At 42.0% G+C, this 15,033-nt stretch overlaps 1 protein-coding gene across 2 annotated transcripts in view; it reads left to right on the top strand.

The window, feature by feature from the left end:
• galnt2 (UDP-N-acetyl-alpha-D-galactosamine:polypeptide N-acetylgalactosaminyltransferase 2) overlaps positions 1 to 15,033 on the top strand; it is a 78,881-nt gene that overhangs the window by 48,713 nt on the left and 15,135 nt on the right. For both annotated transcript variants that reach the window (XM_088610228.1, XM_088610227.1), the window contains exons 4-6: positions 12,776 to 12,874; positions 13,521 to 13,588; positions 14,448 to 14,513. In XM_088610228.1, the coding sequence (XP_088466354.1) occupies positions 12,776 to 12,874; positions 13,521 to 13,588; positions 14,448 to 14,513 (233 nt within the window). The remainder of the gene's footprint in view (positions 1 to 12,775; positions 12,875 to 13,520; positions 13,589 to 14,447; positions 14,514 to 15,033) is intronic.

Below are 15,033 nucleotides of genomic sequence, written 5' to 3'. Positions count from 1 at the left end.
GAGCATGTACAGCATCACTGCAGATAACTGTCTTCAGAATGGTGGCCTGTCTTGATATGTTTATTGCTCAAGCCTGAATTATATACCTCATGACATCTGTATTTTTCATTGCTCTGGCCCAATCGGGTCCTTTTCAGACTTCAGACTTTTGCTCCTCACCTTCAACTGTTTCCTATTCTAATTTTATTTATCCAGTATTGTGTACTAGATCTGCTTGAACAGCTCCTGAAATCTAAACATCCTTGGGTGTTGCCTTTTAGATATCCAGAAGGGCAACATCTGAGAAAGAGCTGCAGCTCTTGTCGCTGAGGGATTTAGGATGTCTAAAAACGTTTGTTGCTCTCCTGAGTTAACATGGTGATGTGTAGAAACTACATTAAAAGCAAATCACAGGCAGACAAGTCCACTGTGGAAAGAGCTTTGGAGTGTTTACAGCCGTCTGCCGCACTGAAGTCATAAAAATGATTTATTTTTCCATGCATGGTATTTATAATTTTAGGGGCGCTATGCAGCTTTCCATAGGAAAAATCCGTTTTATATTGAACATCACGTGGGTAATAAGCGCCTCTCTTCCAGCTAATGTAGACATCTCCAGTTCTCCTTAGACATCCAGGTAAAGCGTAGAGCCTTCTCAGAGTGGAGGCAGCATTAACCTGACTGGACTCTATTCTGGGAACATGTTTTGAAAAGTAAATGATGTAATTAACTGCATAATCTGATATCGCGGGTTTATGCAAAAAAAGAAACTACCACACTGAAGTGCAAGACTTGTTTTCATAACATTAAAGCGCTATCAGTTCTCATTAATTAACCTGTCAGTGTTACTGTTTCACTCAGAACTCTTTATCCTGCTTCCTTCCGTGCTTGCATTTGCTCTGCATTGACCTCATTAAAGCTTTACAATAAAACTAGACAGCTGTTTGGATTAAGCGCACTTCAGGTTGGACATGGCCCAGTTGTAGAGAATACATCTCTGTCGCTTAATTAACTGCACCGAGCCTGCTGCAAGAACTTAATGAAGAACCTTTTCACACAAAAGCCAGGGGATAAAAGTAGGCTTTGCAGCTCTCATTTTTGTGAAGATGTGTCTAAACAACATTTGATGGATTTAGAAGACGCAGACCTAGAAGGGCCTAGAGGACCTATTGTATCCTGGACAGGAATAGGAGTAATTTTATATATTTAAGTTTTTCAAGCTAGCCTAGAGAATGCTTAAAAGGATAACTGTCTATCTAGTGTTCGTGAGGAGTTTAATATAAGTGCTCAGTTTTTATCTGATCCAGTGTGCTATTGGATTTATAAATGGTGTGGCAAACTGTCGTATTTTCAGTTTACAATTATTTCTATTTTGATTTTTAGTAAGTGGCTGACTTACGGATGTAAGCAGCAGTAAAGGCTTTTAGAACTGGGCCTCTGTTCCTCGTCACAGAGTGCTGGGGCTCTCAGGTGAACTCTTAACTGACTCAAAAACAGGATGAATGCGAACTGTTTGACAGTTTTCAGCTAGTAAAACGCGTTAGAAGTAACTATTGTGTTTCATAGGTAAAATTTTCAGTGGTTAAGTAGAAAATAAATAGCAAATATTCCAATTGAGCAACTTGATTGAGCAATTAAGACTTCCATGAGGTCGTTAAGCTCAGCTGTAATCAAGATGAAGAATCGTTGAGGGACCTCTAGTACATACATGTCAGTACCCCAGAATCAGGTGTGGGAACCCCTGACCTATTTACACGAGGGGTGGCACTACTGAAATGGGATTTTACTTTCAGTTTAGATTCCTTCTGCATTTTTTCTTATATAAAATATGGTTTAGAAAACAGTGGGTAGACAATCAGAAATGAAAAGTTTGTCTGAAAACATCTTCATTTTGCTAAAGTGAAATTAAAAAAAATCATTACTGAATCATTCTTTTGCTCTTGCTAGGTTATGTGTGGGAGTCATCCTTAGCTTCAAAAGCACAACCTTGAAACTGCAAAAACAATTTTTTTTGACACTTATCTTCTTATGATCTGTGCCTTGTGATGCTCTGCTCTGTCTTCAGCTGTGATCAAATGAATAGGCATTTATAAACTGATCCTGACTGCGGAGGTTCTTGGACAGTCTTGACAAAGCAAGGGCAGAATGACTGCAAGAACAGATCAATACATTACTGGCAGTAGATGAAGAGGAGCTGGTGTAGAATTTAGTGGTGTGTGTGGGTATGTAGTAGAACTTGTCATCTAGGCAGATGATCCATTTTCTAGAGTGTACATATGTCCCAATGTGACGTTGCATGATTCTTCAGGAAAACTAATGAAGGCAGTTTGCTTCAACCTTAGCCAGTTTGCTACTGTAAAAATGTAACCTTTCAAGGATGGAATGCAGTCATCCCCAATGGCAAAGTGCTGTGTCATTTTCATCAAGTTAGTGCGAAGGGCTAGAGTTACTTGCAGATCTCTAACCCTTCTTTGTCTAGAAGCTGGGATGGCACGGTTTTCTCTAAAACATTTTCAACCTCATCACTGACCTGGCAGCTTGTTTACTGATCTTCCCTATTTTCTGAATTCCAAAAGGATGTCTGAACCTGCTCTTGGGAAGCCTGATGCCTTACGCCATTCTGTCATAAGATTTATCACTCGATCCCTGGATGCACGCATTATTTTGACCTCTAATTTTGGTTTGATTTGCCCTGTCTGCTCTGTTTGTTTAAATAAATGTACAGATCTGTATTTCAGAAAATGCCTGTCTGTCTTAATTTCTCTGGAACATCTGCATACTGTCCTCAAATGTAAGATCCTCAAATGTAAGATGTAAGATTATGACTAGGCTGCGACAGACAGGGAGAATCAGGTCTTATGCCTGTTGCTTGCAGGGTTAGACTACCTTTTTGTTCCAGTTTCTAGATATGCAGTGGTGAGGTAGACTTCCATTGGACTGGTTTAACATCATGGCTCAGCAAAGGCCAGTGATGTACCACTTCACTCTACTAGCGGTGACTGCGTTCCTTTACAGGGAACCTCAGTTGTGAAGAAAAAACAGCATTTATTTTAGTGATTTCACTTTCAGGGTTCAGAGCAAAAAAACGAATGAGCAGATGTCGTCTGGGAATGTGTCGATATCATGCAAACCCTAGGAATGAGCAGTGCGATTGGCTGTTAAGTGTACCCTAAGGATGGGGATGGTTTATTACATTCTCAACTAGTCTTTATTTTCAAGGCTTTTTGTGAGATCTGACATGGAGCTCGCGGCTCTGAGAGGTGTCAGCAGTCGACAGCTAGACTTAAACAGAGTAGGATGAGCAGGATGACCTGCATATTCAATTTATAATTTGCCTGCTCAGATTTAAACTGTCAGCACAGTCTCTACCCACTTATAGTTTCTCTGGAAGGAGACCAAGAGGATATAGTTACTTTAGTTAGTGTTTTTGCCTCTCCTCACTGCTTCACTATACAGTATCAGGTTTCTAAAATACTGTACATAGCATAGAATATCACAACAGTAGCAGATGGCTACAGATGAAAGTGTAGGTTTTCAAGGAGTCTGTCGGTAATGTATAAAAATTAAAAGATGACCAGGATTGTCTCTCCATGTAGCTCTTACTGGTTCATTTGGTTTAGTTTATTGAAAAGGAAAATAAAGAAAAATTTGCTGAAATAAGAAATACAAAAATAAAGATTGAAATGTACAGACTGAAGCCCTGGATGTTCTGTGAGATTTGCCATAGTTCTGTTGGTTTCATGCTCAGAACAAAAAAACTTCACACATTTCAGTAAACGGTGTCATAACCTGAGATCAGCTCTGTTTCTGCTTTTAAAGCTCCAGCTGCTTTGAAGTGATGTCAGGCAGACGAGTACAAGCCAAATGCAAGCTGACACCTCAAAAGAGAGGCAAACGTACAACTTAACATTACTTATACTGTATAAAATAAATTCATGACAAAACTGGTGAAAACTTGGACAGATGTAGCAACACTGTACATTCAGAACCTGCCTTTAAAAAGACCCTGAAGGAAATGGGGCCAAATTATTTGCATCTGAATATTATAAATTGCACAGTACAGAATGAAAGGCATTCTATGGTTTCTATGTGACATGTTGAAGCACTTTTCAGTAGTATAGTTCATAACCCTACTGCACAGAGTCACAGAAGACACGCTCAGCTCTCTTGCTAAAAAGCAGAAAACGATCATGTGGGTTTTGAAATAGGAGTGTACTTGAACTCACGAACAGTTTCACTTTACTTTTCCAGGTCTTTCAGAAAAGCGTTCCACTTGCAAAGAAAAGTTTTGCAGCCATTTTGTCTGATAAGTTAGGATGAGCATGGCGTGATATACTGTCCTTTCCCATCAGCAGAGCTCTCATGGGATGCTACTGCTTACTGCTGGCATTTGGTGCTGTTCTTTTTTGTTTTATCCTCTCTGCAGGATGTGCTGGGCAGTCTCCAGGGAGACAAGCTCCTTAGGGGCTGGTCTGTCTTTCTCCTTCCTCTGCGCCAGTTCTGTTTAAGTTATGCGGGAAATGGCCCATAAGGCACCAGGAAGCAAGACTGAATATTGTTGCGTTTTCCCTGTTATTTGACATGGTCCGTCACTGGGCCTCGAGTGAATTGTTTTACATGTTCCGGCTTTTTAAAGATTTATTTTAATTTATGAACCAGACGGAAGGGAACGATTCAAGGAATCGCTGCCTGTTCTCCAGGCACCACTCTGCGGCACTCCAGGCGGTTTAAAGTGATTAGCTGAAGTATTTCCAGTCCTTTGCCACTGGACAAATGGCAAATATTCATACAAGCATCACAAAATTTAGACTATATTTAGATGCCTAAGCTTACACTTCTGTTTTTAAAATCAAAACATAGGAAAGGCTACAAAGGAGCAGAGGGCTTTCTGCCCATTGTGCCTGTGTGGATGCTAGGAATGTGTGGTATGGAAGCCAGAAGCATTTGTGATGCAAAGAGAGGGCCAAAATACCCACAGGTACTGAGTTTTTTTTTTTTAAGAAGTTCAGTGCTGAGAAGAACCTAATTAAAGTGTCATGTTTGAAGTATCTGGCAGGGTGTAAGTGGAGCTGGTTTGTGGCTCGTGTCTCTCGGAGAGGAGCTCTGCCCAGTGTGCACTGTGAAGCCGCAGGGGGGCGCTGTTTCAGGATGCGCGCAGCAGACCGTTGAATTGCACTTGCTGCGGAGGGGTTCGATGGAATCTTTGACTTTTTTGTCTGCCTTTTTTTTTTCTCCCGGCCTTGCTTCTCTCAGATTTCACTGTCGGACGTTTCCTGATTTTCTTGACTTGTGCTGGGGGAAAAAAAATTAAACCACAGCGATCGGCTACGACTTCAGCTCTGACGGTCAAGGTCTGAGGCCCTTTCAGGCTGCAGGTGGAGCAGGATTATTCATGATATTTTGACTGCGCTGCCCATCTGTTTTGAATTGAAGGTTCCCCTTATCTTCAGACATGAACCAGTGCCTACGTGCACGTACAGCTACATGTCGTAACAAGAGGGTTTTGTCTGGAATTTTCTCAGATTTAGAATTAGTGAATCTAATTCATTAGTTAAGTGACATAGAAGCGTCAAAGCTTGATTGATGAGAGAATCTCATTTGGTTGTGTTTTGCAAGTAAGCAGGAAATCGACTCCAATTACATGACTAGGCAGCTTTTGACCAAAGTGGTGAAATTCCTGATGTTTCTTAAGAGCAAAATCGCAGACTTCTAGTCCAGGAATCTGTGGCTTGCATGGGCTGGTGAAATATGGAATGAGCTTCCCAGCCATTATATTGAAGTCAATACCCTAGTTTCTTTCTGGAGGGAATTCTGAGCTCAATTATCACCATGTGGTGGAGCACATGTCCGTCTCATGTCTGTAACCTTCATTGCGTTCTAAATCAGACAAACACCACAAGAATTAGTTAAATCATTTTTTGCCATTCAGCATGCTAAAGAAAACAAAGAGGGGCATTAAAAAGAAATTCCGAAGCAAATTTGTTCAGGGGAAAAAAAAAAGAACTACACTCTCCTGCGAGGTACTTATATCCAGGTCAGAGGTCTTTTTCTGCTGGGAGATCCTGTTTAATCAGCATTGCTGTTTGTTGAGTTCTCTCACTGAGATCAACTCAAGGCGTGATGCTGTGCTTGTTTCTCATCGCGTTAAAGAAGCAAGTCGGCGCTGTGCAGTCGATGTAAAGAAAAGAAAACCACAGTGGTCTGGATGTACACCAGAACGGGACTCAGCTGTTCGACTGACACTGCTTTATCTGTAGACAGCGTATCATTCAAATCTGGTCCAGAATGGAGTGGGATAGAAATGAGAACTTCAGGCGACTTGTTATGAATGTAACACATGAATTTGATTATGACAGGAACTCTTCTATATGTGTTTAAATGACACTTAACAGAAAAACCCAGATTAGGCGCTATGTAGTAAAAGAAAATAAATGACATTCATAGCTCATGTCGCGAAGAGCACAGCAGGAGGGCCTTGTTTCCAAGCCAGAGGGCTGTTCGGAATCGTGCCTGCTGGGTGTGGGACGGGGGTCTTCAAATTGCTCAAGGGTCTTTGTTTTTCAAGGGTCCTGAGCATGCCAGCAAGATTAAAATAAGGGTGGTGTTCACGCAGGGAACAGTTTGGAACGGGCCTGCGTTGTTGTACTCAAGAAGGCCGTGGAGAATCCAGAGGTGTGTGACCAGGTCAGATACCAGCTCCTGTTTTTGCTGCGGTTAGATCAGGTTTTCTTTTTTTCCCCCCAAAAAAACTGTTTATTACCTTTTCTTTTTTCATAAGAGATATACAAAATAAAAAGAAAAAAAAGGCAACAGAGAAAAAGAAAAGAGGGGGCTAAGCTCAAGTAGGTAAGGGTTTCTTTTACTGATACAGGAAAAATGACCTCAGGAGACAGACGCACATCATCAATACAGGAGAGCTTATTACATCATGTAACTTCTCTCATGAATATGGTCAAGAGGTCTGGACCAATGCAAGCCAAGAAAGATTCTTACGCGTTATAAAAGACGTTTTGAGTGTAATAGTCAAGTAATCTAAAGGGATATACTACACTCCTACACTCTGGTATAATCTTATGCTGTAGCAGACATTTTTTCCCAGATAAGCAAAAAAAAATCCTTTTCCATTCACAGAACGTGAACATATTATAGAGCCTTTTCTTTCTATTATTAGTTAAATGGCTACTTGAAAGGCCAAGCAAGAGAGAGACTGGGTCCATTCTAACCTCATTTTTCAATGTTTTCTGAAATTCCTGAGAGACACCCCTCCCATAGTTTTGCAGCCTGACACTGGTCCATAGGCAGTGAGGCTGTTGCCTATGTCCATTTCTGTTTCCCACTTTTTGTGTTTTGAGAAATCACTGTTTCTCAAACCAGCATAATTTTCTTTACATTCGCTGTTGCATTTCCTCTTCATTTTTCTGTGGCTTCTGAGTATTTTGTCCTTTTTTGTGCGGGGACTGGCTGAAAGCAAAGCCAGTGGGAGGCGTTGGATTTTGAGAGGGAAGGAGTCTGTTGCTTTTTGAGAGAAGAAAGTACTGTAGCCGAAGAGTCAGGGCTGTTTTCACTGTGAGCCTCCGAACAGCCCACCTGTCTTTAGAGCAGCAAATGACTTGTTGTAAACGACAGGATATGTGCAGCACTGCTGTTGGATCATGTGGAGACGGTGCCGATCTAACACGGAGCCGTTTCCTTGGTAACAGGAGACCTCAAAGCACAGGAATCCTTGAGGTTCGAGGCCGGCCGTTTCTTCATTTGCCTGACCATTCACTACCTTCAATAGAGTGCAAGCAGCATAAAACCTTCAGATTCTTCTTGGCTGGCTGTTTTTATTCTTGTGCAAAACGGAATTAAAAAGCCAACAGAAAACGGAAAGCTCAGGACTGTACTACAAATTCTTGGTACAGGTTATCTGCAGCTCAGTTAGATTCATAACAAGTATATGACACATTTTCTAATGTAACTGAGGATTATTACATTATAAAATCCTGTCTGCGGTGATGCTCTGCCATACACTAGATTTAGCTGTCTATTATTTATTATTTTATTTATTTTACAGTGCACACAGCTTGGCTCAAATGTTACTCTAGTACCGTATTTACTGTAAGTTCCTTCCTTCTGTAGAGCATGTTACTACCTAATGCTGCTCACTTTTCTATAACAGGTATTTTGTTCCTTTAAAGATGTCCTTTGTTAAACCAGTCACACCCACAAGGATGTAGAAAACAATGCAATCAGGGATTCATTGTGGAGCAGTGTGAAAGCACGCTTGAACATGTAATTGTGGATACAGAGCAGCTCACTTCCAAGTTCTTTCAGTGAGTTGTTTGCTGTGGCAGCCTGTAGAGTGAAGGCTCTTGGAAGTTAATGAAAAAAGGCAATTAATCATGTCTTTCCAGTGATGACGTGATGGATGATTTGCAACTTTTCACCCCGTCTTCATTGAAATTAGGGGGTTCAGAGCAGGTCGTTGTTTATCTCGCTACAGACCAGTTTCTGTGAATTGCCTGCAAACCCAGCTGGTGTTTGTGTGGCCCTGGTCCGGCTCCTGCGTCCTTGAGCGAGCATCATCCTGCTGGGAAGCAGGGTGACTCAGCACCGTGAGGCAGCCAAGAATGTGACGGCAACTGTGGGGGAGACCCCCTCCCCGTCTTCAGAGGGGGGCAGCGGGGTCTGTGGGGACGTCCTCTGACCGCTCTGTGCCTTACCCGTTTCAAGGCTGTGCAGAAGCTTTGTTTGCACCGCTACTTAAAATGAAGATGTCTAGCCAAAAGCACTTGTAAACCAGTCATGAAAAAGGGCTCTTTATTGAATGAATCAATGCAGCAGATCGATGGTGCTTTTTTTCCCACTATTCACATGAACTAAATCACATACGGCAAGGTCTTCTCTTTGCCTCTTGCGGCAGTGGTTGACAGTGATTAGTAGGGCTTTACCAGTTTAATTACTTTAACTTCCAATTAGTGAATCCCCGGTGGCCGCCGTGATCTCGTAGAAGTGACAAATGCAGGCTCTCAGGGGGGTGTTGATCAATAAGGAGGGCAGCAAATGAAGGAGCAGCTCAAGGAGAAGGGTAAATAACCCTTTCTGTTCTCTCCTGCAGTCTGCATTGGTGGATGGAGCTGTATACAAAGACAGAGTTCTGGTTTCGCTTCATATTGTAGAAATCTTTCCTCTTGGATGTTTAATTCCTTAAATATGTGGTCGCTTGGTACCTGCGTGGTTTTCTCTCTCGTCCTTTGGTTGTGCTTTCACTGAAGTTGACTGAAGTGTTACTGAAGTTGGCTGAATGCATCACTCTATGAAGCTGCCTTCACTGGCCTTTTCTCTGTTAAAAATGTGGTACTTTAATCTCTAAAAATGATGGCAGAAATAGGGAAAGTATGGTAAAATCTTAAGAAAGCAGGTAAAATTCAGTGCAGGATCACCATGAGTGTGCAGCAGAGTGTTAGTCGTGTTCAACAAAGTCCAACTCTGGGAAGAGAAGGGAACCTTTAACTGATTGCTTGTGCGTGGTCACACTTGGTGCTATCAGATTTCGTCCTGGGGTTTCATGTTTTTGTGTGAGGCCTGTTTCTTGTCTGTTTGCCACAAATACTGTCCTGAGACAATTGCCTTTTCCCAGAAAAACTGCATTTTTGTCTTCTGAAGCGTAATTAAATTGAATTGAGTAGGAAGAGAAAATAACACCCAGATCTCATGTACAATAGATATCTGTGCTCGAATGAGGAAATGGAGGGGGATCAATTTGAGGAGCTTTAAATTAAAGCTTAAAAGAATTTCCACGTGGAAACAATGTCGCAAAAGAATCTCTAGCTCTAAAAGCCATTGGAGATAGAAGTATGCTAAAAGCCTGAAAAATACATTAAAAAGTATAATTGTAAATTAGTTTGTGCAGGCCAAGTATAAAAAATGTTTGCAGTGTCAGTTTGTTCTTCATGTTTTCTGAAAGACAAAATTGCTCAGTGCATTCAGGGTTTGGTGGTGAGAAGTCAGGATGTCACAAAGATGATTATAATGCAAATTGAAGGTCACGCCTGGCAAACACCCAGAGGTCTCAGTGCTCATCAAGCGCTGGATTTTCAAACCCAGTGACTTCATTTACACTTCTGCTCTTGTACCCTCAGGGTATTCCAAGACTGGTTGAAAAAACGCATTTCTTACCAAGTGTCCTTCGTCACACAAAAATGAGTGTGTTTTGTGAAAGTTCTCGTTCGCAGGCAACACCCCTAGGTACGGCGACTCCAGAGATGTGAGCACATCCAAAAACCCGTGATGGTGAAACTGAACAGTGTAGGAGGCTTTATTGGAGAGTTTTCAATAGATTTACAGAATAATTCTGCACATGCAGCTCAGTAACTAATGCTCGACCTCAGCTGGGCTTGTCATGTTTGTTTTTCAATTTGCCTTCCCAGTGTTTCTGTACATTTCCAAAGTGTTCCAATGAGGTGAGTGAGCTGTTCCTGGACATGCTGGGCTGAAAAGGTGGCTTTCAGCCCCAGGTGATTTACCTTCCTGATACCTCTGTCTAAGAAATGCAGAGTGAGCTTTGTTTCTCCATGATCACAAAGTAAATTTTCGCTTTCCGAGGTGTGGCCAAGTGTAGTATTAAGAGCAAGGCAATGGTGGGTTTCATGTGCTGTGTTACGTGCTGGTTTTGGCAGAAACAGTGGGCTCGGTTATTATTTTGCTATGTACAGTGCACCATAACCTAACAGCATTTTTTGGCATTGACTAGTTAAAACTGCTCTGTATTTAGAAAGCTTTAATAAATCCTGTTTATTTTTTGTGCAATTTAAGTGCAGTCCAATTATTTTGCAGCCAGTCCTTGGAGCACAGAGTTATAAATCTCACATCAGTTCAATCTGATATTTTCTGTTTGGGAAGCAGGGAATGTTTGAGCTTGCTAACAAAAGTCTGAAAAATCTTAATGAGGCATTTTTAATACGAAAAATTTGAGCATAATAAAGAACATATGCTCTTCTTTTTTCTTTGATGTACCCTGTTACCTTTCTTAGTATTATTATTGATGGAAATACAGATTTCATAGTTCAGGTGGGAAGCTGCGTCAGCATGCGTAGGCTGCAAAGGAACAAGTAATAGGTTTATTCCATTCTGAAAAGAGAAGAAAGAAAACACAAAGTTTCGGCCGTGGGGCCTTCTTCAGGTGTCAGGTGTCACCTTGTGTTTTCTTTCTTCTTTTTTTCAGCATGGAATAAACCTATTACTTATACAGATTTCATTCTGATAAACCTTTAGGTACTTAAGATCAGCCATCTTTTCAGTTGTCTTATGACTGATCCCCCCCAGTCATGGCTGCCTTTCATATGTGCATCATGCAAACACACCTCAGAAGACATGTAATGGGGAGACATTCCTGCAAACACTTAAAATGAAGCAAAGTGCACAAGAGAACAAGCTCTGCTTCAAAATCCCCGGGTCTGTCGTCACTCAAGATCATGTTTAGGGAAGAGGGGTCACATTTTTGAAAAACCTACCTGTGCGACTCCTCAGGATTCGGTGTGGGGGGGAAGTATTTTTTTTTCTCCATTTCACCCACTTGGAAGTGGTGCCATAGAGGCAATTTCAAAGACCTGTGTGTTTAACAAGTGAGACCCAGAACTCGCTGGCAGAATTTCAGAGAACGTGAGAGGTGCATGAAGACACCGAGGGCACAAGAAGAATCAGTTGCAGCAAAATGACCTTAAGTGTTCCTGGAAGTAATGTGGAGAAACGGGTCCTCTTTGGACGCCAAAGTGCAATTTGACTGTAGCTGCACCATGTCTACCTTTTTCACTAGTGAGATGCATCCTTGTTGGACCTCTACTGCAGATGAATTTCATAAGAAGCACTAGGATCTGCTTATATCATAGGAGACTGGCTTTTTCTTCCATTTATTTTTCTGGGGCATATCCTACATACATATCTTTTTGGAGTGTTTGGTTTTTTTTTAAGACCCTAAAACTATTATGCAAGGGAGTATTATTATTTTTTTTAGATGTTCTCATGACCCCTTCATTATTCTTCATGTGTGATTATTCCCCACAAATCTGCCTCTACACCAGCAAATTCCAACAGCCTGCTTACAGCTCTTCCAAATACTTCACTCCTTTGATTATTCTGCTAAAAGAGATTTTGGAAAGCTGGCAGCTCAATTCTTTTTTGGACATTCCAGTGGTTAGTTATTCTGCTTCTGCAGTACAAAAGCACTCTTGCTGAGAAGCGATGGCTGTTTCTAATTTGGAACTTTTTGTTGTGGTTTCAGCAACTACAGGGCCTGACGTTTTTCTGCAGATTACTGCGTAGGTAGGAAAAAGTCTGTGTTAGGATGTCAGGCTCTGCGAGCACTTTTAGCCTGCAAGTCAAAGGGGATGTCTTCATCCAATAGGTGCTCCAGTTTGTGTACTGTTTTAAAATAATTTTGGATATAGAAGGAAACTGACATTGCCATCTAATGAAAGCAGTGCAGATGAACAGTGAGGAAAATCCCACGGACGTGTTAATTCCCTTATGGGGTTATAAACTAGGCTATCTCTACCATTTTCCCCACATGCATCTTCTACATTATTTGGTTTTTATCTGTCCCACGTTTCTTCTTAACCTTTCTTGGACTAAACAGGCTGTAAGCGAGGTTGTCCTCTGTTTGGCTTGAATGGACTTTTCAAACTTTTTAAGGTCAATGTATCTTGTAGACCTGTGTAAGAATCACTGAGAGAAAACATTAGAACTACCACTTTAACAGGTTTTGAAAAAACACCAGATTTCTTAAAAACGGCCTGTTTCTCTTTGCCGTCTTCTGCAGTTGCCGACGGAAACAGTGGCGGACGGACCTCCCTGCTTCTAGTGTGGTCATCACCTTCCACAACGAGGCGCGGTCTGCACTCCTGCGCACGGTTGTCAGGTACTGTCTGCTCTGTCTGCTTCTTTCTCTTATTCGAAAGAAGAGCTGTTCCAGTATTTTTAATATTTTATTTTGTTGGCCTCAGCAAGATACTAAGTCTTCACAGCAGCAAACCATATTTGTCTGGATAGACAGAGGGGAGCTCTCTACCCTAATTCTTTGTTTCTCATCTCGGGTTTGTTCCTTGTCCCAGGTTACTGGTCTCTCAATATGTAATGTTACCAGAGCATAATCTTGTATGTTGAAATATTAACCCTAAAGAGAATGCTACATCTTATTACTAGTTGAAGAGATGAATTTTGTTCAAACAGGCAGTGGCATCAGTATGCGTAGGCTGCGAAGGAACAGGTAAAGGTTTATTCCCTGCTGAAAAGAAAAGGGACACAATGTTTCGGCTGTGGAGCCGCCTTCAAGTAAAAATCAGAAGAAAAGGCAAGATACATTTTCAGTTTGCAAGTAAGATGTATCGCAAGGAAAGTGATTGTTCCACCGAGTCTAGGGCAGTAACAGGGAAGAAAATATTCAGTTTAACTCTTTCCGTTGCTCTCTCTGTTGGCCAGCACAAAGGCAATCCTCTTGCCTCACTAGCCAGTTGTAAAAGTGAACCCTTCTCTGACGGGCCATTCTTCTCGTTCTTCTGTTACAGTGTTCTCAAGAAAAGCCCCCCTCACCTTATCAAAGAAATTATATTAGTGGATGATTACAGCGACAATGGTGAGTATCGCGCCTTTGATGTCATCATTTTTGGGCGTGTGTTTCTCTCAAGAGCTCGTGCAGTCATGTCAATTCTGGTCCTGTCAGTGGGTAGCTCATTCCACCTGCGTTCCTGATGGCTGGCTTCAAACACTTGCTTCCGAATGTCATTGAAATGAGACTGAAGGCCTTGAGCACAGGTCTGTACAGTATGTACAGGTCTGAGCACAGGTCTTCCCTTTCCAGTGTTTCTCCAACAGTTTGTGGAACCTTTAAAACATTTTAACTTGATAACTCTAGAATGGGGTTGTTTCTTCTTTTAAAAAAAAAATAGTATGATTGCATTTAATTTCTTGAAGTCGTCTTTTTAGATGGGTAAAACCATGTCAACAAAACTGAGGCATCTTCACATTTGATAAAGCCTAGAACAGGGGCTCAGGGTGGACAAAGGCAGCAAAAATAAACAAGAAACTTCTACAGTGTGTGCAAGTTACAAAAAGCCCCATGTGGGGGCTCCTTTGTAGTCAGCCTCACCAGTAGCAGGTCTGATACCCGGAAAAGAAGTGAAAACACTGCATTTAGGCCGGTGCGGTGGCTCTGTTGCTCAGGATCTGCGCCTGTGGCTGGAAGGTTGCCGGTTCAAATCCCGCGGCCGGCAGAGGAATCCTACTCCGTTGGGCCCCTGAGCAAGGCCCTTAACCCCAACTGCTCCAGGGGCGCCATGTAAATGGCTGACCCTGCGCTCTGACCCCCAGCTTCTCTCCCTGTCTGTGTGTCTCATGGAGAGCAAGCTGGGGTATGTGAAAAAGACACATTCCTAATGCAAGAAATTGTATAGGACCAGTAAAGTGATCTTGATCTTATCTTCTGTGTTTTACAGCTGAAGACGGCGCTTTGTTGGCAAAAATTGAGAAAGTGCGGGTTCTGCGCAATGACCGGCGAGAAGGTAATCCCAGGGGTGAAAATGTCCAAAGCTACCGTATCATTCAGACATGGCAGATGTGTGGATGGATAAAACAGTGCTGTGCAGCCTAAAGGAGTCTTATTTTATATAAACTGATGGAAAAAAGAAACGCAACATTTTCAGGAACGAGAATACTGTAGTTATAGCTTATGTACTTTCACAAAAAGTTGTCAATTTGTTTTAAGCCCTCTGGCCAGCAATTCAGCTGGTGCAGTGAGGCATTGCAACTTGCCAATCACACGAAAGCTCGTTAGGTGCACTTTTACCCAATGAGGTCCAGGTGGAACAATGTCTGATCAGGTCACCTTTAAAAAGGCCTTAATTCAAAGCTTAGGTCACTGCAAGAAAAAGGCCACACAGTCAGTTTTCTGTGCATCCCATAATGCATCGAATGTCGCCAGAAGCAAGGGAGAGGGCCATCGGCATGCTGCAGGCCAGCATGTCATGTGCCAGCGGTGCCAGACCTTATGGAGTGAGCCGCTCCACAATGTCCCAAGTACAG

This window comes from Lepisosteus platostomus, chromosome 17 (genome assembly GCF_059453375.1).
Source record: "Lepisosteus platostomus isolate fLepPlt1 chromosome 17, fLepPlt1.hap1, whole genome shotgun sequence".
Lineage (NCBI taxonomy): Eukaryota > Metazoa > Chordata > Actinopteri > Semionotiformes > Lepisosteidae > Lepisosteus > Lepisosteus platostomus.
Note: the sequence above shows the minus strand (reverse complement) of the source record. Positions and strands in the feature narration are given on the sequence as shown.